The sequence below is a fragment of the Symphodus melops genome (assembly GCF_947650265.1).
Source record: "Symphodus melops genome assembly, chromosome: 13".
In the NCBI taxonomy this organism is placed as follows: Eukaryota; Metazoa; Chordata; class Actinopteri; order Labriformes; family Labridae; genus Symphodus; species Symphodus melops.
In genome coordinates this window covers 24,684,696-24,710,547 of record NC_136703.1, presented here as the reverse complement: position 1 = coordinate 24,710,547, position 25,852 = coordinate 24,684,696, and the positions used below count along the sequence as shown (strand labels likewise).

At 45.5% G+C, this 25,852-nt stretch overlaps 1 protein-coding gene across 4 annotated transcripts; it reads right to left on the bottom strand.

Annotated features, from left to right (window-relative positions):
• Positions 1-25,852, bottom strand: agap2 (ArfGAP with GTPase domain, ankyrin repeat and PH domain 2). Of its 4 annotated transcripts, none has more exons than XM_079359303.1 (19): positions 25,548-25,851; positions 11,855-11,913; positions 10,596-10,683; positions 10,317-10,402; positions 10,047-10,182; positions 9,466-9,600; positions 9,191-9,309; positions 6,947-7,099; positions 6,729-6,803; positions 6,293-6,397; positions 5,473-5,653; positions 5,092-5,220; positions 4,858-4,992; positions 3,850-3,909; positions 3,401-3,552; positions 3,040-3,130; positions 2,693-2,915; positions 2,307-2,580; positions 1-1,265 (listed from the first exon to the last, which is right to left on the bottom strand). In XM_079359303.1, the coding sequence occupies exons 1-19, from the start codon at positions 25,708-25,710 to the stop codon at positions 1,065-1,067; spliced, it is 2,565 nt and encodes an 854-aa protein (XP_079215429.1). In that variant the 5' UTR covers positions 25,711-25,851; the 3' UTR covers positions 1-1,064. The 4 variants fall into 4 exon arrangements, with proteins under 4 accessions (XP_079215429.1, XP_079215427.1, XP_079215430.1 ...); XM_079359301.1 differs by lacking the exon at positions 25,548-25,851 and adding an exon at positions 17,811-20,231; XM_079359304.1 differs by lacking the exon at positions 3,850-3,909 and having other exon boundaries at positions 25,548-25,852.

The window sequence follows — 25,852 nt, the reverse complement described above, 5'->3', positions numbered from 1 at the left end:
TGCTAATTAAAAAAAACTTTATTTTGTTCCAGTAATCATTTCTTTTTGCTCAGGATGGATTCACACAACTCACAAAGTGCGCCTTTTCACACTTCACTGTAAACTCAACGGTAGAGACCTACACAACATGAACAATGTCCTCGTCTTCCTGCTGTCGTCTGGCCATCCTAAAAATTAAAATAAAAACTGGGAACAAACAGCCACATGTTTACAATATATGTCAGAGCATCTGTTCACAGGTTTATGCTTTCATGACAAAGGAGATTAAGAAATGATGAGACAATGAGAAACAAAGTTGACGCGTCTCCAAAACTACCAGTAGAAATCATTTACAAAAATCGAGTCTTTGATTTTGCGGTCGTGTCTTAAGTTACAGAGTTGAACATTAAGTATGTAGTATAGTTACATTTACATTTTTAAAACGCCATATCTCTGACCCGTGAGAGTAACACTGACATATTTCATATTCCCAACCACTCGTTTTTTCTAGTCTAAGTAGAATAATCTCGGCTGATTCCTCACTGAAAACGTTTTATAATCGGCCAAACGGACCTTTATACTGCTGACAGGCACACACAAGTAACAACATGACATACTGCAGGTTGGATTCGTAAGCCCCGAAGAAAAGAATCGCTGTTTTTGGTCCAGTCACAACCGATGTGAGTTAAAAACAGCACCCTCTTTGTCTTGATGTATTGATTACACACAGACAAACGTCTCGCCCCTCAAACGTTCGTCTTCACAGCTGGATTATTGCACTTCGCCTGTGAGGAAGTGAAACTGCAGCAGGTTGAGTGTGCTGCTCTAAAACGACAGGAGCTACAAACTTCTACATGAGTCATTTTTGAAATGAGGTCAACCACAACACAGCATGTCAGCAATATGTCTCTTATCATCAAATTGGGTGGATATTGCTTTTAAGTTGTTTGATATGTTGTTCAGTCTTCAGAAACATTTTTTTTGTTTTTTAGTTCTCTGACAGAGTCCTGTCATGCTTCTTCTTAAACGACAAACATCCTCCGGTAGTCAGCGGTTTGCTCTCCTTGCGTGTTGCAGCATCTTCGCTACCGTTTCCTGGAGCCCGTCCGGCCCAGGCTGGCGGTGCTGGACCGGCGGGAGAGGACGGGCGTGGCGGTCGGAGGAGACGTCTCGTTGGGGCAGCCGTGTTGGAGCAAGATATCGATGCAGCCTTTGCTCCCTGTGTTTCTGGCCAACCTCAAGGCCGTGTGGCCCTGGTCGTCTTTCACCTTCACATCGATTCCATACTGTGGGAGCAGAGAGAGAGCTTGAAATCAAAACGTCCTTTTTTTTAAAGTTAATGAGTGAAGCTGAAGTCACTATAACTCCAGAAATGCTCGCATGGTAGGAACTAAACACAGCAGCTACACTGAAAACATTTTAAATGAGATTCTTCATTAGGATTATTTTCTATCTGACACAATCAGGTTATTTGTCGATCAGCTTCTGCATGTTTTTGATTTCATGCAAAAGTGGTAAAAAAAGGCTTAACGTGAAGATCAGCGTTGTTTGAGCTCCTCCCAAAACCTTTCCTTTCCAGCGCTCAGTTCTCTAAGTGCAAAAACAACCTTGACGGGAGCTGTTTCATAGTGACTGCACCGTCCCGCTCGTCAATGTCACGTCTCTCTCTCCCTCGCACACAATTCCCAAATCATATCAAGCTCGTCAACGGCTCGAGTGGAGGAGAATCAAAGAGTCACGAGGGAACGATCTGCTGTTTCCTTTCTGTTGGGTTTTTAACATTTCACCACTTCGATTAGAAATATGTTGATTCCATGTATGTTTCAGTTTTATGCTGGACAGGAAGGTTATATATAATATATTTCCCTTAAAGATCCTTGACTTGATTTTTTTTTTTTATATACTTTATTAATCCCACGAGGGGAAATTCGTTTTTTTCACTCTGCTTTAATGGAGAGGTCTCAGACTGAGGGGGCTGCCCACAGCGAGCGCTCCAGAGCAGTTTTTGGGGTTCGGTGCCTTGCTCAGGGGCACCTCGGCAGTGCTCAGGAAATGGACTGGCACCACTCCAGCTACCAGACCAGTTTCCGGACTTGATCCGTGCCGGGACTTGAACCGGCGACCCTCCGGTTCCCAACCCAAGTCCCTACAGACTGAGCTACTGCCGCCCTTGTCCAGATATCTGTGTTCAGTAGTTAAATAAACCTCCCTCACTGTCGACAGAAACTTTCTGGGCTTTTAACGATCCGACACTCGTTGTGTCACATGAGCGCCAAAGACCATCAATACAAAACGAACAGAAAGGTGACGAGAAAGGAGAAACCCACCCAGACGAGCAGCTGGGTCATGACCGCGTCCCCCAGCTGACATGCAGCGTGCAGGGCGGTGCGATGCGGCGAAGCGGACCCTGTTTTGCGAGCGTTGATCTGGTCCTTGGTGCTGTGGGCCAGAAGCAGCAGCAGTCTGGGCAGATCTCTCTCAGTCACTGTGGAGAGGAGCCACTCGGGCATGCCGTCCTGTGCGGGCCCCGAGACCGGCTGCAGAGGCGACACAAACGCCCGCTGCTCATACTTAGCACGAATCCACGACTCCCGCTCCTCACTTTTTTGAAAAAGACACGAGGGAGAGATCAGAAGGAGGGAACGCATTCATCAATAATGGATTCCAAAAAGCTCTGCCGTTAAAGATGACTGCTGCGATGTGTTTTACTCACCGGGTTGCATTAGGCGTGGGTTTGGTTCTGCCCTGCGTGCAGCTCTCCCAGATGCTGTTGGCCATGTAGTTCCCGATAGCGGCCAGGACCTGCGTGAGCTCTCCGGGCCAGTCGTCCAGGTCCAGGGAGCGCACACGAGACAGGTGAGTCCCCAGGTTTCGATGGATCCCTGAGCACTCGATGCAGATCAGCGCGCCCAGGTTGAGGCTGGCCCAGGTCGGATCTGCGGGGGCGGAAAAAAATAAACCATGAACAAGGACACGGCCGCCACGGGCTGTGTGTGAAGCATGAAAGCTGAATTATTCTCTGCAGCTGGAGGGCAGAGAGGCCGACGTGTCAGTACTCACTGGGCGCCTCGCAGTCCACACACAGACTGTTGCCCTTGGCGTTGCGGATGGCCTGCAGCGCTACAGCCTCGCTCTGGCTGCTCCGCCGCGCCTGCACCATGACACAAACAAACAAACAAAAACACTGAATTAGCACCTCGAGGTTTCAAATCACAGACATTACACCAGAGTCAAGGCTTCATGAAACAGGTGAGGTTTCAGACACGAGGAAGAAGAAGACATTTCTTGTTTGGTTTCTGGAGCCGATCCCAGTTTTCAATCAATCAAAGTTTATTTCTTTAGCACATTTAAAACAACCCTGGTTGACCAAAGTGCTGCACAGGCTGAAATCACACTATGAGTGGACTGTGGACTCTTGTACCTTGTTTCTGCCGCTCTCACAGGACTGCAGGCTGGCCAGGATCTGGCTCTCTATCGCTGACACCCACGAGTCCCTGTCCTCCTGACTCTGGGCCTCGAAGTGCCACGTCTGCCCGGTGAACGACACGATGATGAAGTCGGCATTCTCCTCTTCTGCGAGTAAAAGTGACATCAAAGTCAGAGTGATGCACGAGGATCTGATAGACACATAAGTCACCACACGTGAATGTAAAGGGGACGTTGTGAACTGATGTGAAAAGATGCACTGAAATAAAAAAAGTTTGATGGAAGGTGAGAAATGAAAAATCACCGTTATTACAACAAAAACAAGTCGCATGACAAACTCAGGCAAAGATGTCGGGAACAGACGTTATGAAAAAGAAGAAAAAAAACAAACAGCAGGAGGGATGTTGGGTGTGAATTCAGAGCTCCATCAGCCTCCGTTGTTACCTGTCTTATTAATGTTTCTCAAGCTACCAAAGCTCTTTAACTTCCACATTTTGCGCTTGGCTGCAGAGCGAGAGATAAGCACAGGACAAGGAAGAAGAGAAACACAGAGAGAGAGAGAGAGAGAGAGAGAGAGAGAGTGAAGAACAGACAGTTAAGAAATATTCAGTAATCCTCAGACTAACAGAGGAGACGACAGAGGAGGAGGAATGTGTAAATAATGTGGATATAGACACAGATTTTTAGGCTCCAAACGCTGACTACAACAATCCAGAGCTGCAGTGACTAAAAGAAGGCTTTAAAATTCACTGTAATGCGGATTTGTTCCAATCACACTACACTATCATTATTGGATCTTCCTTTTGATATTTACGGATGTTTTAGCGCCCTGAAAATGTCACAGAGCTGATTTTCTTCTCTCACAAAAAAAAAAAAAAGGAAAACCAGGAGGAGTGTGTCAATTATGTGAATATTCAAAACGACAGTCTAAATATAAATTACATTTACTGAAGCTACTGGAGCTGTAGTGTTCAAAATCTGTCAGAGTCAGAATCACTTTGACTCTGTCTTGTCTCGACCTGTTTTCAGGTCAGGATTCTGTTACAGACAGATCTTATGGTTTTCGTTTCTTTCTTTCTGTCGTTTATAAAAAATAAAAAAAAGCTGGTTGTGAAGTTTTGCTGCATCTACAGTAGGTTTTAATGTTCTGGGTGGAAACTACAAATCCCAGTGCTGACGGCTTCTGGGGAGGAGAAAAACGTCATTTCCTTCCTAATAGTTAATCAGAGGCTGCTGATTGGATAGAGGACACGACCAGCGCGACACAATCTGAACTCAGCGGGAAGCTGACGATGCGGGTCAGTCGAGTAAGAACGGGGAAGGAAAACGTTCAATAACAAAATTTGTTTTTTTTAGAAATTCATTATCAAAGTTTCCGAGTAAATCTTATTTTATACAGAAGAAATAGAAAAGTCTTGATCACATGGTTGTTGTATCTTTAGTCTGTGTTACCTTCAGCCTGTCCGACGGCGGTGTCTCCTTTCTGATTCATGCTCTTCTTCCTCCTGTTCTTCTTCCTGTCGCTCATGGGCGACGACTGGCCGCCGTCTTTTCCCCCAAAAGGATTGGCCGCCCCCTCGAGGGCGTCTGACACGACAGACGAAGACGAAAGAAAAGAAAAGGTAAGTCTCACGTTTCATCGTGTGCATTTAGAGGAGCTGCAGACGAAGAGTGGGGGGCACGTACCGACACTTTGTGCTTTCGTGGACAGCGAGGAGGAGCAGCGTTGAAGAGCTCTCTCTCCTCCCTGAGGCGACAGACCTCCAGACGAGCGGTCGTCCACCACGGAGAGCGTGGATGGACACAACTGAGGAACTAAGAGCCAGAGAGGAGGAGACAAACGCCGTCATACACCTGCGATGAGCTCCAATGAAATCCTCGCTTACTGTCATACTGCTAATCTCTTCTCTCTATCCTCTCTCGACACCAACATGAGTCTGACTCAGCTCGAGGTTTCTTCCTCTTTAAAGGAGGAAGTCGTCTCCTCACTAAGCCGTCGCTGCGTCGGCCTCAGTGACGTTCATAAACTACAGATGTGTTCACATGTGCACGAGGAGCAAGCGGTACCTGTGCTGGCGTTGTCGGCCGCTGTGGGCTCCTTGCTCAGCCCGTTGACTCCAGGTGCAGAGACGGGGGGGACAAGCGAGGGGCCCACGGGAGCGACGGCTCTCGGGGGACGTTTTCCAGGAACTTTAACCGTCACGCGCAGCAGGTCGATATCCTTCCCGTGGATGTTCTGTGTGTAGTCCTGAAAGCACCAACGTGTCACACATTAGAGTTTTCATCTGCACAGTTTGGTCCCCAACTGATCTGACTTTTCTAGTTTTATCGTTCTAATAAAAGATCCATTAATGGACGAGGAGACAAACCTGATTTGTACTTCTACAGAATTTAATCTGAGAAAGAAAACCCAGAGAGATTCTCCTCATCCCGCCTCTCTCTCTGCATCAAATCACTTCAACATGCAGTGAAGAGGCTTAGCAGCCCTGAAATGCTTGGTTACAGTTGCTAAGCTGTGATTGGACAATAGTTGTTTGGGGGAGGGGCTTAACAAGCTAATGTTGCTTGTCCAGTATATATCATAAAGATGCTCTTTAAGATCCTCCTTTAATGTCTTTTGAATTTATCCCTTTTCTTTGAGCTGCATTATTAAAGCTCCTGGAGGAGACTCAAATGTTAAATGACAAAAAAAAAAGAAAAAAAAATCAATAATAGGCCAAAGTCTCAAAGCAATTATAGGTTTGTTAAAGATGAACCGCCCTGCACTAAAACCATTGGAGCTGAAACTGCAGTGAAATGTAAAAAGCTGCAGATATCATGTGGGTGTGTGTGCTAAATCTCATCCGTGTTTTACTGCTTTATTGATCCGCTGCCGGTGTTCTCTTACACTGGAGCTGGAGTGGTAAGACAGCGTGCCGTTGTTGGACAGGGTCACGTATTTCTTTTTCCACTCCTTATTCAGAGAGCTCCCACTTCTCTTCCACAGGATGCTCTGTCAAAAAAAAAAACACAACGAAGGTCAGCCACAAATCTGCCTAAATTTAGAGTCGACACAGCAGAGACGATCTCTTCAAAGTGTAAAGAGCGGCTCGGCAACAACAGCTCAAAGCAGATTATTAATAGAACACTCTCGAGAAAGGATGAAACAAAAGATGTTTTTTTCTGCTGCTTATGTAAGATGAAAAAAGACGTTTTTGTTCCCACATTGTTGCTGAAGAGGGAATTGGTACATATGAGATGTGCAGACTGAAGCATAAAACACCCACTTCATCAAACATTCATGTTATTTTGTGTTTTTGGACTGTTTGTAGATTTAACCAAACCTGTTTGATGGGAACGCCGCGCGTGCTGCTTTGGTCTCCTTTAGCATCTCCGGACTTCTTATCTGATTCCCGGTTCTGAAATAAATCGACAAATGTGTTTAAAAAAAAAGAGAAAGAGAAAGAGAGATCTGATCAGAGGATGTAGATGGAGTGAAATGATTGTGAGAGATGACGGGAAACTGGAAGGTGTGAGACACCGGCAGCTGGCGCCGACTGACCTTGAAGAGAGAGGGCCGTCGGGGGATGCTTTTCAGCGAGCGCGAGTTGACGCTGCTCACCCCGTCTCCCTGAGCGACTCGCAGCTCTCTGTGGCCGACCACGGGGGTGGAGGGGAGGGAGTATGCGTAGCCACTACTTGGGCCATTACTGGCCTGAGAGGAGGAGGAGGAGGAGGAGGAGTGGAGTGGAGGACGGCGGGGTCAGGAGGTCAGGAAGCGAGGGGAGATGTGGATGGAGAGAGTGAGAATGAGCTGATGAGATGATGCATGAAAACCCCAGATATAAAACAACTCTCATGAGATCTGTTCACATTGTTTTTAATGATTGTGCTTTTAGTTCACAAGAACAGTAATAGGTTCCCTCCAGACTTGAAATATGAAGCCAAATGCTGCTGCTGCTTTATTGACAAGAATCCCCATAAAGCTCTGAATTCAACCGTCCTGTTACACAGCAGAAATAAACATGTTCACTACCTGGTGCAAAACACAGGTTAGGTCTGAATCAAAAGATCAAGTGTGAGAGTTTCACAAATCTCAGGGTTAACATGGAAAACACCGGGGACAAGGATTCATACAGAGCGGTTTGTGATCGATGGATGGATCCGTGAGCTTTTGATTCTCATGAACCAGCAGGAAGGTGATGTTCATGGAGCTGAGATGGATGGAGAGAAAGTGATGCTTGGAGATGGAAAATTAGACGTTCAGGGTGATGGATGATTTTCATTTAATAATCCCCCCCTCCTCCTCCTCCTCACGTTAGAAATCTTTCTTTGACTCTCCCGTCCTTTTCTTTTCTTTTTTTTTTATTTTAAACAAAGAGTAATTTATATTCTGTTTCACTGGATTTTCTTATGAGGGGAAAATGTCTTTTTACTCAGAAAAAAAAAAAAAAAAACATGTCAAGGATTGTAAAAATTCTCCTGGAAGTAAGCAGAAAAATAAAATGCTCAGCAAATGTGAGAAAACGACTTCAGCTCTGCAGCGAATATCTGCAGAGCACTTTCATCTGCGTCCTATTTGGAACAGATCTTATGTAATATCTGTCTAGACGAGAAAAAAAAAAAAAAAGATTGTGTTTACCCACACGGAGGAACAATAACAAGTTTCGCACCTGAATATATTAACGCTCAGCGCTCAGATTTTAATTCACTCCTTCTTAAAGTGAAAGTCTTCAGAACCCGAGAGAGATAGGACCGAGGACAGAGACAGAAATTGGGGCGAGAGAGAGAGAGAGAGAGAGAGAGAGAGAAGGAAAGGAGCAACAGGTCAGAACCAAAACCAGAGCGACCCGCCCGGAGAACCACCAACCACCAGGCCACCGACGCCCCAGGTGTGTTTCAGTTTGTTTATTCCATTCTGTTTAAAGGAAGCTATATGTAACTTTCTCACATCATTAAATCATGTTTTATAAAACTGTTAACTGATGTTAAAACATTCAGTCTGTGTTGCCTGTATAACTTTTTTATCTTTTTGACAAACTCGGGTTCGATTTTCCAGGAAAGCTGGAGCGCAGCGGTTTGTACCTGACTGGACGGAGAGTGAAACTAAGATCAAATCTGTTGTTTCAAATAAACGACATCTAGCACGACACAGAGTCCTTCACAGAAGGCAAGAAGCACAAGAAACAGAAAAAAAAGATTTTATCTATAGAAGCCCGTCGAGCCAAACTACGTCGGGCGAGGACGAGCGTGAACACGGGAGAGCTTTTCATTCATGGAGGGAGCTCCCATCGACCCACAGATGGCTTCACTTCTTTTAGAAAGGTACGACCCTTCGTCTAGACCGATGAAGACGCTGTACGAACACGCCAGCGACAGCGAGCAACAGGCTGCTGGTGTAGCTAGCATAGCAACCTGCGGTGTCACTAAGTTACATAAATCCCCTTTAAGCTGAAAGTCAGGAAACGTGGCCAACGGATAAAAACATGAACCCAAACTTTGTCGATGAAGGAAGATAAAGAATAAACCAGGTGAACTGAATCAGGTTGTCTGAACTGAAATCTAAAAACATAAATATGTTGACGTGAGATAAAGCTTGAAAGTTTCTTAGAATAAAGAAGAAGAAACATTTCCACATCAGGGATGTGTTTCCATGAGTTAGACGAGCGGCAGGTTAATTACGCTGTTTCATTCTTGAGTTTTGTTTTTGACTCATCTTGTTTCAGGGTCTCCTCCGTGACAGCGACTTAAAGTCGAGTCTAACACAGAGTTAAAAAGCGACTGCAGCTCTTGGGTTGAGGTTTACCTGTCCAGGAAATGTTGCAGATCCAGGTGTGGAGCCTCCAGAATGACTCGGAGAGTTTGGCAGAGACTTGCAGGCCTGCAGCGCCGCCTGCTTCTTCTGAGCCACAATCTTCTGAGCGGCTGATGAAACAGAAACATACACTCTTGTTTTTACTCCTCCTCTGACTGTCAGCAGGATGTGTCACAGTTTTGTTTACAACATCGCCGACTAAAACAGCTGTGTTTCCCGCTCGCGGTGACTCAGGCCACTCCAAACAGAGATACCGGCTCACTCACCCTCGGAAAAGACTCGGTCCACGTTGAACCCGTAGGTGGCACAGGTCTCGTAAAAGAGCGAGTGACGCACATCGATGCACAGCTGTCGGGCTCTCTGATCCTCGATCACACGGGGGTTTGTGCTGCTGATTTTATCTGGAAGATGATCAGTGAGTCAGAAAAAAACTGTCCTGCGTATAGTTCTCTATCAAACACAAACTGATTGCTTTCTCCGTTCATCCACGTCGAAGTTTGAAGGAGAGGAGACGTTTGATTTAAAGACGCATCATCATGAAATACCTCCCGATGTTTTACAGGATTGCATTCTGCACCTTTTTGCTCCGCTGTCGTCCTGCGTGCAAACCATTTCACGCTAGTGGACATTAAAGCTGTCCTACAAATGGAAGACCTGAACATTTGTGATGCAGAAATGTGATCCCACACACACACACACACACACACACACACACACACAGATTCTGCCTTTTGATGTAGAATCTGACAGTAAGGACCGAACCCTGTCCTCTGACTATTATTCAAATGAGACTGCAGGTTTAATCTCATGATATGTAAATCTGCATGTCAGTGATTTGTGCTCTGACCTTGGGTGCCCACCACAATGACGGGGATGTCTGCGCGGTGTGCGTTCAGCTGGCTGTAGTACTGATAGAGCTCCTGGAAACTGGCCTCGTTCTCCAGACTGAAGACCAGGATCACAGCGTCAACCCAGCTGCTGAACTGAAGACAGACGAGGAGGAGGAGGGTGATTGATGATGTCTGCAGATATTTCAGTTCTGCATACTAATTACTATATTCTCTCTTTATGTCTCGCCTACACACACACACACACACACACACACACACAGAAGCACCTGTGCATCAGGTGGACCAGGCTCCTCCCGGATCAGTAACAGATGACTCTGTCCGTCCACCAGCACTTCCTTTTTATATCTTCCGCCTGACAAGAACAGTGACAATGACAGACAAGAGATTCAGAAGGTCGCGACAATAACGCAGCCGGCTGCACAAAATCTACTCTGTGAGAAAAATTCACCGAACACTAAATTCAGAATTTAACGATGAAGCAAAAACACAATCTGGCACTGAACGAGTAAAAGGACAGACATTAAAAATGTACTCGTGTGTCTTACCGTCCGACTTCTCGAGGGCAACATAACTGCCGGTGATGTATTTGTTCACCAGCGCTGACTTGCCACTTTTCAGACTTCCCAGAATGCCCTGAGAGAAGAGGGAAGGAAATACAACACCGTGAAGTTCACTCAGGGTGTGAAATCCATCTCAGTGTAAAGTTTCCAATATAAACCTCGGACTGGATTAAAATAAGCTCAGCAGAGAGGTTCTACTTCCTCCTCCTAGTGTGTTGTCATTTTTTCAGTTTTTAAAAAAAGATCAGCAGATCATCCATTCGTTTACACCTTGTTTTATTTTATGCATACATATATGGACGTGCTGTTAAGTCCTCATCGCCACAGCGGCAGGGGTTCTGACTGAATCCACCCTCGGCCCTTTGCTGCACGTCTCCCCCTTCCTCTCTCTCCTCCCAACTCCCGTGAGAGAAAAGGGGGAGACTAGCACTGTCTTCAATGCACAAACACATCAGCAGGGTATTTATAATGACATGTTGCTGATGTATTTTTGCATTTGAGACAGTCTGCACGAGTCAGCCTGAAATGTGTGGTTGTTAAAACACAAAATTAATGAAGTTAATAAGATTAACTTTGGGTTCAGGATCAGGACTATACGCCCAAACCACACCTGACAGGTCCTCCCACGTCACCTCGTGTTTGTCTCAGATCTTCGACCCACCCTCCGTTGCCTTCCACTCATCCATCCTCCCTCCTCCCTCCTTCCTCGTCCCTTCATCACGTTTGTCTAAGAGTCGGGCATTGATCAGCTCGAACACAATTACCACATCCTGAGTCTCCCTCTGCCCTGCAGTCAGTCCATCCTCCCGGACCAGTCGACTGACAACATCATCCTCCATCATGATTTTCATTTTAACACACATTCATCGGTCTTATCGTTCATTAAGTAAATATATAAAACACACGGTTTTGGCGTTGTCCTTCCTAGGGAAGCCAGTATTGGCTGAGCAGGATTTGTTGCTGTAGTGCTGAAACTGCAATCATGACATTCCTGTTGCAGATCAGAGTGAAGGAACCAAGCAGGATACTTAAACCTACCTATAAAACATAGTTTTAATTTGAGGCGTAAATTTGGAGCAGTTGGACCTAAATTCAAACGATAACACCAGTTTTGCCCCAAATAAGAGACTTGTATTTTGCCCCCTCTAAAGTCCAGTTATTACATTTTTACAATCATGATAAATTATCTTGTGTGTTTGGTTCAGGAGTGTGCATGCTGCACGTGTTGGAGTTCCTCGTCTTACCAGTCTGAGCTCGGGGATCGCTCTGCTCAGCGTCCACTCCTGGCTGTTGGCAATATTTACTGGAGGGAGACAGACAGAGACAAACAGTCAGCGATGCAGAGACTCGGAGAGAGATTCATCATTTTGATCATGCACAGTAAAAAGGGCAGCCATCATAACGTCCTGCGGGAGAGCGATAAATCACACAGCTGCTGCCAGACTGTTCTCTATGAGCACACGTATGGCCTAGCAGGTCATCCTAATGAATATAACCTTTAAGTGACAGCAGGGGATCCAACAAGGTGCAGCCACACCGGTCATTATCCACTTTGCCTCCCATGTGCTATAAATGAAACGCTTTTACCGAAGGGTTCAGTTCAGCTGCCAATCAAACATCAAAAACTCCTCAGCGGATTTGAGTGAAAACCAACTAGAGCTGCAACTAACGATTAGTGGCGTTGGCGACTTACCTGAAGGTTTGTCTGATTGATTGACTGATTTACCTTTAGGCGATGAAAAGTCAAAACGTAAAGGAAAAAATGCCCATCAAAATGTCCTCACATGCTTTTGTCTGACTGCAGGAGTGTCTCTTCTATCGTCATAAATGATCTCACTACACTTGAAGGTCACATTGTGCAAAAATATGCTATGATATCAACATGTTTCTCCAGTCTGTCTACAAACCCCCCAATGATGAGAAAAGTCCATCCTCTCCGTCTTCTGCCTGCTCCCCTTTTCAGAAAATGTGTGCTCAAACAGGCCATTTGGAGATTTTCCCTTTATGACATCACAAAGGGCAGTAGCCCCTCCCCCAGGTGGGTGACACTCCCACAGCTAGGTGTTTGTTCTGCCCTCTGAGTCTGCCTTCTCACCGTAAACAATAGGACATGGAGCCAGAAAGCAGCGAGTACACCCGAGCCCTTCCAGAGAGGGGGCGTGGTCAGACACAGCTCATTTGCATATTTAAAGCTACAGACACAGAAACAGCCTGTTCTGAGCAGGGCTGAAATAGAGGGGTTTATAGACATGATCAAATACAGGATCAGAGTGGATTTACACACTTCACACACATGTTTGGGGAGCTCTGAGACTTATTTAAACTAGTTGAAAAGGAGGAGATATATGTGACCTTTAATTGAAGCTCCATTTACCTGATAAGTCCAGATAAACATAATTTCCGGATGTAAAAACAAAAACACAAGGCCTTGCTTGTAAGGAGCAAAAATATTTGCAAATGCAGCAAGAAAATCATTAAATGAGACGTACTTTCTATTTAAGATAACACGTCTCACACTAAGACACTCAACAAGTAAGGTGCAGAGCCGTTCTTTTAGGGGCATTAGGTTGGATTTCTAGAAAGTCCGCACAGCAAGTCAAGATCTATTACATGCTCTTTTGGAAAATTAGATCTAAACCCCATTTTGAGCTGGATTGAAATGTGATTCCTCTCAGCTGCTAAAATCAGATTGCAATGTTGTTGGGTTTTTTTTGTCACTATAGCAAGGAGACACAAAGGGGGAAACGCAGCCAGAGAGACAGAAATACATCAGTGCGTCTGCAGCAGAACAGCTTCTCGTTTCAGAGATGTTGTGGTTTAGTGAAGGAGATCTCAAAGTGACTTGACGCCACGATTCTTTGGATTAAAGATTTTCACTGCTGGAAAGCTGCATGATCAGCGTACACTGTTACTTATACTCTTAAAAATATACAGCGACTCACGCAGATGGGTTTGTTAACGTTTGGAAACACAAACCCGATCTGATCTCCTCTGAAAGAAAGAGTGAACTGAAACTTCCTAAATGCCTGAACAAAGTCTTTCATTTGTTGTACTTGTGAACAAACAACACAGAATCTTTCGTGTCACTTTACATCTGCGTTTCTCAACTGGTGAGTCACAAAGTCATTTGTAGCATAAATTCGAAAAAACTCTCACATTGCAGAGCACCGAAACGATGAAATGATTATCATCGTAGTATTTTCTGCCAACTGGCAAACAAACTAATCCTTTCAGCCCTGATATGAAACAAGAGCATGGTTTGATTGGCTGGCTGCAAAAAATGTGTTTTCTATTGTGCTGAACAAACAACGTGAACACACACACACACACACACACACACACACACACACACACACACATGCAACAGACAGTACAGTAAGCTAGCAGAGTCGGGTTGCACACAGCTGTGCCAAGGTCGCTGGGGGGCAGAAGAGGTGGCGTGCCCTGGATGTGAAGTGATGCTCACACCCAGACAAGCCAGCTGCAGCTTCAGACGCGAACAGAGAAAAAGAGAGAGCCTGAGGGAAACCAAAAGAGACGCAAACAACAACAAAAGAGTTGTTACTTTATGACCCAGGCCGAGCTTAAGCTGCAGCCAACAAGAAAACTCTCTCAAGATAGACAGCATGTTCAGATCTTACACAAGCTTCAGAACATTTTGATGGATGTAACTTGTGGTGCAGAACTTTATCATGTTACACAAGGCTGTTTTCTTCCATTGAGGCCTATTTGATAGAAATGTGGTTCAAAAATAAAAAGACCCATCGTAGTCGTACGAAGAGTTCAATAACACCACAAACTGAAGCCTCTAAAATGGTCATAAAGTAAAACTCAAAATCGCGTTGGTTAAATCTGGTCTAAAGCATCTTTTCTCTTCTGTGACTAATGTTAGTTTGTACGTCGTCCCTGAGTCAAATAAACTGATAAACTTCACTAGATTTAAAACTAATATTAAATATTAGGATTAGGATATTACTTTATTGATCACCAATGGGGAAATTCAGGCGTTACAGTCAAAAAAAAGAGTCAAAAAACCGAGTTAAAAATAAAAACATAAACATAAGTACAATTCCAGGTAGTAAGGGGGGGGGGGGGGTATATACAGAGGACTATATTGTGGTGAATAATGCTGTGCAGTATATACTCAAGGAATCCAGTTTTAGCTGTGAAAGTCAAGTGTTAAAACGTTTTCTATAATCGTCTGAATCATGTTGAAAGTGGGGGGGTGTAATAACTAACAGCGTATGCATCATGAGAGAGACAGACCTTTCATGAACCTGGAGGTGTCACAGATTATATTGACCTTAAAGTCAATAAATTAAACCAAAGTAAGTAAAGTATTTTGGAGAAAAAAACTTTGAGGTGGCAAACTAGCTGAGATTAGCTTTCTCGCTAACTGATGCTACCTAATGTTTTGCAGCTAAAATTTTAATATTTAGTTGTCATTATTGGTTGTAATTGTTCAGTCTGAGTCTTGGTTGTTTTTTTTTGTTTTTTTTTTGCACTATTTAACTAAAATGTGATCTAATAAGGTTGAAAGTCTAAGCGATCATCTGGGAAGCAAGAATTTGTGCAAAATCTTCAATCAATTCCCTCAAGAAGGCGCTGAGATATTCCCACATGTGAGTGAAGATTTTGGTATGCTGGTCGTGCTCGAGTGAAAAGGTCAGTGGAGCACAAGAGTCAGTAGTTTACATCATCTCCCTCAACAGAGAGAGTATAAACACATGCAGGAAATAAATAAATAGAAACAGAGAAATGCTGCAGGGGGAGTGTTTGGCGGATTGGTTAAAAAGACGTAGTGCACGCTATCAAAATGTGTGGCGTGTCCTTCAAAGACTGATGATGATTAAATTCGAGCCCAGCTGTAAATCTGCTGAGCGTTCAGGCTGCAACTTCGCACATTCATCCGCTCATGATGTGCTTCAGATGTGGAGGGAAAAAGAAGGGCTCACACACGGGGCTGCTGCTGCTGCTGCTGCTGCGGGGCGACTCCCTGGGAAAAAAAGGGGGCAACTCCTAACACGCAAACACACACTGACACTGTGCCCATCTTTGTCTGTCTCCCTCACTCAAAGCTCTCTTTATGGCCGGCTGCTGCTGCCAGAAGTGATCAGACAAGTGTGATCCTTCTGCTGCTTCGACACACACATTTCCACAGAAAGCCAATTATCCACACTCTCTGCTCCAAACCGACCATGTGTGATCCTCTGAAAACCCCCCCCCGTATGTATAGCCGGTAGCTCTCATCCGAAACCACCAATTTTCTAACTTAAATCTGTTTTTGTCAGAATCCTGTCAGCCTGTGTCAACGCCCGGTCACACACACACACACACACACACTTACACACCATGGCTCCCTCATCATCATCCTCCTCCACCTCCTCTGTTTCATCAGCCTCTGTAGCAGCAGTAGAAGCAGCAGTCCTGCCGGTTGCCATGGCAACACTTCCTCCTGCCCTTAGTATGTTTGTGTGCAACTGTGTCTATGTGTGTGGGTGTGTGTGTGTGTGTGTGTGTGTGTGTGTGTGTGTGTAGTTGGCAAGGCTACTCTCACTACTTGAGCGAATTCACAGTGTGCATGTGTAACAGTGTGAATACACAATGAGTGAATGAATGTATTAAACCCACACACACACACACACACACACACACACACACACACACGCATGCACACACACTCACTCACTCACTCCCACAGGCTGACACTCGCTCTTTGAGCAAACATGTTTGTCTGAAAGAGGCGCTCTGTTGAACGCTGCAGCCGTCGTCGACACACAGCCAGGAGGGGGGAAAATTAGGAACGTCACAACAGAGAGATGCTAATTCCTAAAAAAGCAACGTGAACGCTTTGACATGTTGGAATCTAAATTAAAAAGCCTCACAGACATGATGAAAAAAAAAAAAAAAAAGCGAGAGAAGGAATAGCAGTGGGTGGACTCTCAAAGGCAGGATTAGAAATGTTCTTCCCTTTTTAACGTGGGTGACAAATGCCGCCTCTCTCTCTCTCTCTCTCTCTCTCTCTCTCTCTCTCTCTCTCACTCTCTCTCTCTCTCTCTCTCTCACTCTCTCTCTCTCTCTCTCTCTTTCCTGAACTACAGCCGAGGTGAAAAAACAAACAGGAGCAGTGCGACCCAACTGTGATCACACCCGAGGCTCCTCTCCCCTTTGGCTTCATTATGAGACTTAAACCCATGCTGGGATCGTTGCTTAAGTGTGTGTGTGTGTGTGTGTGTGTGTGTGTGTGTGTACAGAGATTACCCCTCCAGCGGTGTGAAATCTGCCCGCGCTCTGAGGGGAATTAGATTAAGACAGTCCAAGATGGTCCTATTGTGGCTTTTCGCACATCAAAGAGCTTCATCTGTCATAAATTTGTAGTCGCACATGGCTTCAGGAAATGTCTCATGACAGCATTAAAGCCTGTAAATGTGTTTCTGTGTGAGGTTCTCTGAAAGGAGCTACCCCACCCAACCCCACCCAGACTCATTTTAAATGGATGCCTGTGCACAGATGAAGAGGCGACACTCTGACGATGACTGTTTGTCAGGAGCAGACGACTGGAGTGTCTCTGATAACGGGGCTGTTATCATGTAAGTCACTCGGATTAGCCGAAGAGGAGACAATGATGTCAGATATGTTCACAAACCATCATTTATTTTCTGTTACTGATTTGGACTCCTGGATTTCTCAGCTTCATTTTACATCCTTATGTTCTATCTATCTGGACAGCCGGTCACAACTGAGAAACAACTAATAAATCAATCTAGAAATGCATTTTATTTTACACATGTTTCTGATGTGTGTACGTGTTGAAGAGTTGTTGATTTTTAACATTAAGCTGTTTGTTTTGAACCTCGGCTTTTCAGCATTTGTCTCCCATTTAAAATCTCAGAAACATCAACTGAGGATTGATTATCTAAACACCAGCAGAGTGACTCCAAAATAAGGTGATCTTACTGATGAATATGGCAGCCAGACCTTGCCTAATTGAGTGTTGCTCCCTTGCTTTAAAACATTTGTTTCAGTTGGCAGCCATGACACCTCAGCTGGTTGAGGAGGCTTCTGCGTTGGAGTGGCGAAGAAGTGGAACATTTTTCTGTCTCTTTTAAATACATACAATCCTTCACATAAGCAAGCGTCAGAAACATTCACATTACTGGTGTTTGAATCAGGTGTGTCGGGCGTTTGCGACCTCCCTACCTTCCTCCTCACTGGAGTCTCTCTGGATGTAGACAGGAGGCGCTGTGGAGGATGACCCGGCTGCCCCTGAACTGCTCTTTGTGAAAATGCCACTGATGAACTTCAGCATCTTCCTGTCCTTCGCCGAGCCTCGTTGGCCCTGCTGGGCCTGCTGAGCCTCCCTTGCCAGCCCAAGGTCTTCAGAGAGGCTGTTCAGATCGCTGTTGTCCAGCGTGCGGCTTTTACCTTTGCGTGCCGGTTTGGAGGCTTGGGTTGCAGGTGTAGGTAAGGAAGCAGATCCCGTCTTTAGTCTCTCTTTCCTCGGCATGTCTCTCATGACAGCGGCCATGCTACCTCCTATCTCAAGAGGTATTCCAGCTTGGGCTTCATCTCTCACGTCCCTCCATCCGTCGGGCCTGCTCGCCTCTGCCCACGAGGCCCTGCATGGGCCGGGTGAGCGTGTCGGCATGCGACAGTCTTTGCGGTCGAGGCTCTGTGCCGAAGTCGGGCTGCGCTCTCTGCCCTCTCTGGAGTCTCGACCACGGGTGGCGACATTGCTGTGAGACTTCAGCAGACTCACCGGCCGCTGCCCCACCGGGCGGATTGGGAGGCTGGTCCTGGTCGGGGTTCGGCTGGGTTCGACCGCCTCGGTCGGGGTTGTTTTGGTCAGCGAGGGCGACCTGCATTGCTTCGCCTCTGGAGTGGAAAGCGTCTTCTCCACTCGTGAGAAATCAATCTCCACCGACTTTGTTGCCAAAGATATGGAGAGATTGCCCGTTGGCTTTTCGCTCCCTTTACCCAGGACATCGATCGTGGAGGGAGGGATGAGAGGTTCCTCGCTCAACCTCCCGTCTTTCCCATCAGCAGCATCCTCAGCCTTTTGTGGTTGTCCTAAAACAACCCCAGCTCCATTCTCAGCCTGTGCAGGGGCGGGACCGTCCGCCTCTGCGATTGTCCCAGCCTGGTCTTTTCCAGTCCGGCCACCTTGCCCGACCTCCACCTCCTTCCCCTGGGTGCTGCTCTTGGCCTCCCCTCCATTCTCCTCCACAGCCTCTACCTTGACCAGGGTGAGGGAGATGAGGTAGGTGGTGCGTTGCTGCAGGGCGCCGCCTCCGCTCATGTGGACAGGCTTCAGTAGACACACAGTAGATGAATGAAGCCAGACAGGGCGACATGAACCACTGACAGTGTGCCAGCGCAAAGGAATGTGAAAGAATCCGATGGCACGACTGCGACCGAAAACTTACATGGAGGGAGGTTAAGTTTCTCCGTGGAAGATTCAACAGCAGAGCGGCTGCTGGTTGTATCCATCCCCCAAATTCCTCCTTCTTTGTTTCCGATTTCTAATTTCAGTCACGGATTTCTACGGCCGCAATTTTCATTTGTCTCGGAAACAGAAAAGAAAATCTCTTCCTGACAACCTTCAACACCTCAGTCAGTGAAGTCCAATCAGCGGATTTGTTCCTAGAAGACGCCCAATTAAAACCAACCGCCACTGACGAAAATAAATCTTCATTATGGACGCCTCATTCCTGATGATTGTTATTTACTTATTCTTCATGAGCAGCACCCCCCCCACACCATCTTCCATCCTCTTCAGCAAAAACCTTGATTGATTTCAGAATAATAACAGCCCCGCATCATACGTCATCCAGAAATATGATCAACAGCAGCCGATGAGGTGAAGTCTTTAAAAATGAATCGGTGTCACCCTAAAGCAGCATGGCCCAGCACACCCGAGAACTGCACGAGAACCAGTCCAGATCAAGAGCTCTCACTGCACGGCCATGTGTGTTGACAGCAGCATCCATTCAGAGAGAGCGGCGGAGAGACGCACAGGAAGGACATTGATGAGGGCTGAAGGGGATCGGGGAAAGGCGAAGCCAACAGAAGCCTAGGTGTAAAGCTGGAGATGCATGAGCGAGCCAGGGTGCGTCCGGCCATCCCGCCCCTCTCGCTGTCTCCCGGGCTGCAGCCTGTGTCCTCTGAGCGCATCAGGCGTCGGGCATGACAACACACAGAGAAGTCGCTGAGGCGAGTCGCCGCTCCAACAGCTCCCCTACTGCCTCTGAAGCCTTCCTCCGATGGAGACGGCGTCGCGCAGGTTCAGCGAGTCTGAAGCACATCACACACATACACACACACTCACACACATGCATGCATGCACACAACCTCACACATGCACAGCTCTTCTCCTTCTTCTTCTCCTTCTTCTTCTTCTCCCTCGCACTCTGCGTTTCTCTCTCTCTTGCTCTCACCAACACACTGATCTGGATCTCCCGTGTCCCCTCCCTCTACATGCCCCTCCTCATTCCAATCAGCAATCCATACAATGCCGAAGAATCCGACTCATCGGGATTTTTGTTTTTCTCTCTCTCCCTCTCTTTCTCTTTCTCTATCTGTGTTTCTGCTCCTGCTCCTGTCAGACTGTGAAGGGTCCCTGCTTTTTTATTGCTCATCCCTCCCATCCCCTCCCCTCCATCTTCCTCGCTGCGAGTCGGAGAGGAGGAGGGGGGGGGGGGGGCAGCGGGTAACGGCTGGTGGTAAAACAGCAGTGCACAGACAAGCTGGACCTGCTAAATGAGGGGAGACTGCAGAGGAAAGATCAGCAGCAGGGAGAGGAAAGAAGAAAGGAAAGCAGATGGAAGGAATGACAAACAGAAAAAACAAAAAGAAAGAGAGAGAGAGACAATATCTGTGTGTGCATGTTGAAGGAGGAAAAAAGGCACTCGGGTGGGCTGTCTGTTCCCTGTTTCATTTATACAGCTGCCAGTATAGTTTCATCAACATCATCCATCCTGCTTCAGCTGCCGAGCTGTGCAAAGATGTGTGTGTGTGTGTGTGTGCGTGTGTGTGTGCGGCTCTGTGGCTCCTCCTCGGCGGGAGGCTTGGCTTGTTTGTTGCTAAGGTGTTACAATCTTCCTGGCTCTGGTGGCACAATCATCTCCTCCCTGTCCTTCCTCCTCCTCCTCCTCCTCCTCCTCCTCCCTTCCTCCTGCTTTGGTACATTCTGCATCACAATCACTGCCAGGATCTCGCAACCAAAATGGTGTTTCTCTGTGTGAGTGTTTCTTTTTGTTGTGTGTGTGTGTGTGTGTGTGTGTCTTGAACATGTGAGTGAAAGAGGTTTTCCTGTGAGCGTATTGATCTGTAGTCTATTGCCTACTACGGCATGTGTTCATTAGCAGAAGTGGGTGAGCTCTGTGCTCACAGCATGAGAGAGAGAGAGAGGATGAGAGCATATCGGACATCGATAGTTGGACCGCAGAATGCAAAAGAATAAACCACATGTGCTGTTATTTCTGCGTAAATAAAAGAATCCCATTCAGAAGGAAAGCAGCGAATGATCGTGTGTGGGAAAAAATGTCGATGGAGTCGGGTTTGATCTGAAACCTAGTCGCACCTGGACTTTTGCAAAATGCAGTCTGATTGGGTTTCAGGCAACCAGAATTTTAAACTTCAATGAGTCCAGCAAAAATCTGATTATATCAATACGAGGAGAAATGAAGCAGAAGTCTTAGACACCTGATCTTCATTAATCTCTTGTCATTGATTAGCAGATAATAAAGGTGAAGTCCTGCACACGCTTTGTGTTTCCTGACTCAGTCCACTCTCCTATCGCTCAATAAAAGCATCATATTTAATATTCAGTTCGTTTTTGTCAAAAGGAACATAAATGTGCAGCGGAAGTGAAGGAGAGCAAACATTTGCTGTTTCAATTTGTCTCAACAGGAAGCAAACAGGAAGTGACAACAGCTGTGAGGTTTTTCAAATTAAAGTAAAGTGAGAAAGCACTTGTGTAGTCTTCTGACTATTCAAAGCACTTTAACACACCGTGTCACACAGTACCTCGCTGACCATCAAGTAACTGATCCCATTCAGAGGGATTAGCAGAGGGAGCAATTCAGGGTTATGTGTCTTGCCCAAGGACATGTTGGACATGTTGCTGGCAGGAGCTGGGGATTGAACCCTCGACTTTCCAGTTGAGAGAGGACGACTCCACCAACTGAGCCACAGCCGCCTGGAGACGACTTACGGTCACTTCTCACAGTTCAGGCTGAACGTCTCGACTGTGCGAGCTGAGGACGTGTAAAGTGACTGACCAAATGTTTTGATTAGTGATGTTGATCAGCGCCGTCACTCCGATATCTGATACGCAAATGTCTTTAATATCGGATCGATATAAGATCGGATTGGTCCCACGAGTGTCGTTTAGTCCGACTGCTAACAAGCTAAAGGTAAAAAAGAAATCAGTTTAAAGTAACATAACAGCAAATTCTGATGTGTGTGATGGTTTAACACAAATACATCTCTTTTATTGGCTGTCTTAGTATAAAGTCAAAAGGTCCACTTCCTGTGCATCGACTAATCTTTAACAAACAGAAATCTTAATTGAGGGAAATGAAAGAAGAGCTGCTGCAAATATGCTGCGTGCTACAAAATAAACACTGCAGCAAACGTGATTGCACATCCATCTTCTGAATTATTACCCGGTGTGTAATTTCATGATAATTACTCTCTGATTGAAAAAATAAAGACCTTGATAGGGAATCAGAGGATGCATTTCCCCACAGTGCACCACTTGCAGCCTCCCACCATCATCTCATAAAACATGGTCTGACTGTCCACCTGCTCAGCCTGCTCCCCCCCTCCCCCCTCCCCTCTCCTCCACCGCCAGTGAGAGGGCAATAAACTACTCTCACTGAATACAAAAGACCTCAGACAGCCGCCTTTGGCTCCAAGGGGGGGGGAGAAAAAAAACGACACGACCTGAAAGGCACACTACGGCAGAAGATTCATGAATAAAATAAAAAAAAGGTGAGCTGCTTTATAAAAACACAAACACACTTTCATGAGAGACGACACGTGTAGAGATGAATTTTTAACTACTGTGGCGACATGACATGACCATGTCTGTGTGCTAAAAGTGTACCTCGGGTTGCTGCAGTGCTGCACACGAGCAGTCGACAGGAAAGACAGCCAACGTGCAGTTCCTTCAGTGGCCACATGGAGGGTGGCTCCAAAAGAGGAGTCAATACCCATTAGGCGCTACGTTAAAACTCCCAAATTTTCAGCACAGTTCAAAACATACCTTATTTTTTTTAACTTGGTCGCCTGATGGCGGATGAATTACTCCTCTGTCACATCCTGGAGATCTTCAGTTTACCAGCTTGGCTACTTTATTATTCATGCAGATTATGGTTTCACAGTGAATATGATTTTTACACACAAAGGCAGATAAACAGGCAGACCTGTTCTCTCTATGCACAGAGACTCACAGGCATGTTTACAGACAAAGCTCTCCACACACTCTGACACCCATGGGCAGCTGCTGTCAGATGGACAGTGGCCAAGGGCAGTGGTCATGCTGGGTGAGTTTTCATTTCTCCTTCACTGTGAGCTGTCCTCTTCCCCACCATGCTGCAGCGAGCAGCAGTCAGATTCACATTTAAATGTCTTCATTTAGCTCCCACCTCACTCCTTTTACTCCGTGTCTTTCTTTATGGGTTTTTTTTTTTCTTTTCCTCTCCCCCTCCCAGCCTTTCCTTGGCACACAGCATCATCCGACCACATCCCACTCGTTTATTAAGTCCACAGGAGAGGTGGCTCTCTTTTTAGCAGCAGTGAACTCTACGCTCACAGATCCTGGCGCCCACAGAGGATATACACCGACTTTGATCCTCACTACGGCACAGACGCTGCAGCAGCCTAATTATGCTAAAGAAAAAATAAAGTGAGTTTTTACACACAGGGGGGCGTCTCTTTAGAGTCTGTTAAGATCTGCCAGCTCCTTCAAAGGACCCCAAAACTCACCAGGATACAACAGGATATGACTGACCTTCAGCTCACAGACAAACAGGGAAATCAGCGGAATGGGGCGATTTTCTTATTGATTATTAAATTCGCCATCAAGCTAAATTCACTGCGTGTATAAACTACTTGACAAAAACCTCTTAATATTTAATTTTCTATTAAACTTATTTGATCATCTTTTTATCAAGGTTTATTTTTGGGCTTTTTATGTCTAATGAGAGACAGGACAGTGGATGGGGGGGGGGTCTAGTTCACTGGTCTAGTTCGACCTGGACCGCCTGCTTGGGAAACCACAGTCTAACCACTCGATCCCTATTTTATCATTTTCTTTCTTAACTTTGTTTTTCACATTTATTTGTTCTTTTGTTTCCTTTTTCATCTTAACCTGTAAAGTAGATAAAACATATTTGATATATCAGACAATCTGGAAAGAACTTAGATTAATAATAAGCACCTCAGAAAAAGTGTCCCTACTATCCATCACTGGTGGACAAATGCTTTTGTTGTGTGAGTACACAGCAAAAAAAAAATATTGGTCTAAATTCAGTCAAAAATCTCGTTAAACTTGTTCACCACCTTATTTGCCTCTATGAAGGTTTATTCTCTGAAGGGCCCACTGCCCAACACAAATGTAGTTTTGCTTATGTAAATTATGTAATTTGAATTTTCACTTGACAAGAAACTAATTCTCTATTCTAATAATAATCAAACTTAGAGACACTTAGATATATTAAATATTTGGAGATAAGAGGTGTATCTGGACTTGTCAGGTGAACGTGGCTTTATCTGCGAGGTCAGCTGCAGAGAGACAGGAAATGTAGGGAAGAGACGGTTTGACATGCAGAAAAGGCCTCAGGTTGGATTGGTGATGGGCTCCTCTGCACATGTTTCACACCAGACGTTCCTATAAACTTTAAACCCTTTGCATAACTTTGTTGACTCCTTGTTTTAACAAGGGGGAAGAATCATTTTTGCACAGGCAGAACGAGCGTGTAGAAGACGAACACACCTCATCCTCTTCCTTGTGGTCCGTTTGATGTCATTGTTTAGTTTTACTTTTAATTTTTTCTTGTTTGCCGTGTACTTTTTTTTTTACTATGTTGCTCATAACCAAAATATCAGTCAATAAAGATATTCATTTATTTCAGTATTTAGTGTAACAGTAAACTCTTTCTGATTAAGCTAAACTGTCACGTCTTACAGAAAAAAATGTTTTTATTGTTAAACATCTGGGCTACTGCCGCATACGGAAATGATGCAATAAAAATACGTCTAACCTTTTGTTGCACTTCGAGAGAAAAGAAGTTGCAGAGAAGAAGGAGAAAGGTTACGAGTAACACGTCGTGTCACATTAACAAGAAACGGTGGGAAGTGGAGATATGAGGAAATGATGTCAAAGTGATCGGCTTCACACGTAAAGGCCTTGTTTGTCTGAGAGGAAGTGGCTTTGAGGGCAGTTGCAGATTGGCAGACAGGAAGTAGGCCACACAGCAGGTTTCATCTGCTGCCATGGCGATGGCAGCTGAGGGATGTTGCCATTGGTCGCCTGAGTCAAGAGGCTGACTGGTAAATAAGTGCCATGTTATAAAGCCGGCTGTGGGGGAATTATTTAAGCCGAGAGTACGATGAGAAGAGAAAACGAAAAATTTAAAAAAACACCTGAACTTTCGACAGAGAAAAAGAAAAAAAACCTGACGGATAGAGACAGGAAGTAGAGGTTCAGATAGTAATCACCTTCGCTGTCATGTTCCCAGAACAACACCCAACAACTACAACAGATGAAGACAGCGACCTTAAACCAAAGTCGACATTGATAGTTAGCAGGTGATATTCTAAAAAGTTAAACTCACTTCTAAGTGGACCTTTCAGTCCGGACTTTAGCAGAAAGTTTATGTATTTCCACCTGACATGGCGTCCATCACAAAGAGCAAAGAGAGGTCTTACCTTGAATACTGTGGAGGTAAACTTTCAGGCCTGAGCGCAGCTGTTGATCCCCGACTCTTTCAAACTGCTTTAAGAGTCTATTGATTGCCTTCTGGAGAGAGTCATGCCTCTTGATCTCTGCCTTTATTGCAGTGGCGTTCACTGATTTGCTGTTGCTGCTCATCCTGACACATGGATCTGTCGATAAGTGTGAAGCAAAAGTTCTCGCTTCAGCCCATTTGAACTCCTGGCTGTTTTGTTCCACGAGATGAACGTCGACTTGCAGACAGAAGAAGCAGAAAAAGAAGCAGCGGCGCCTCTCTCGG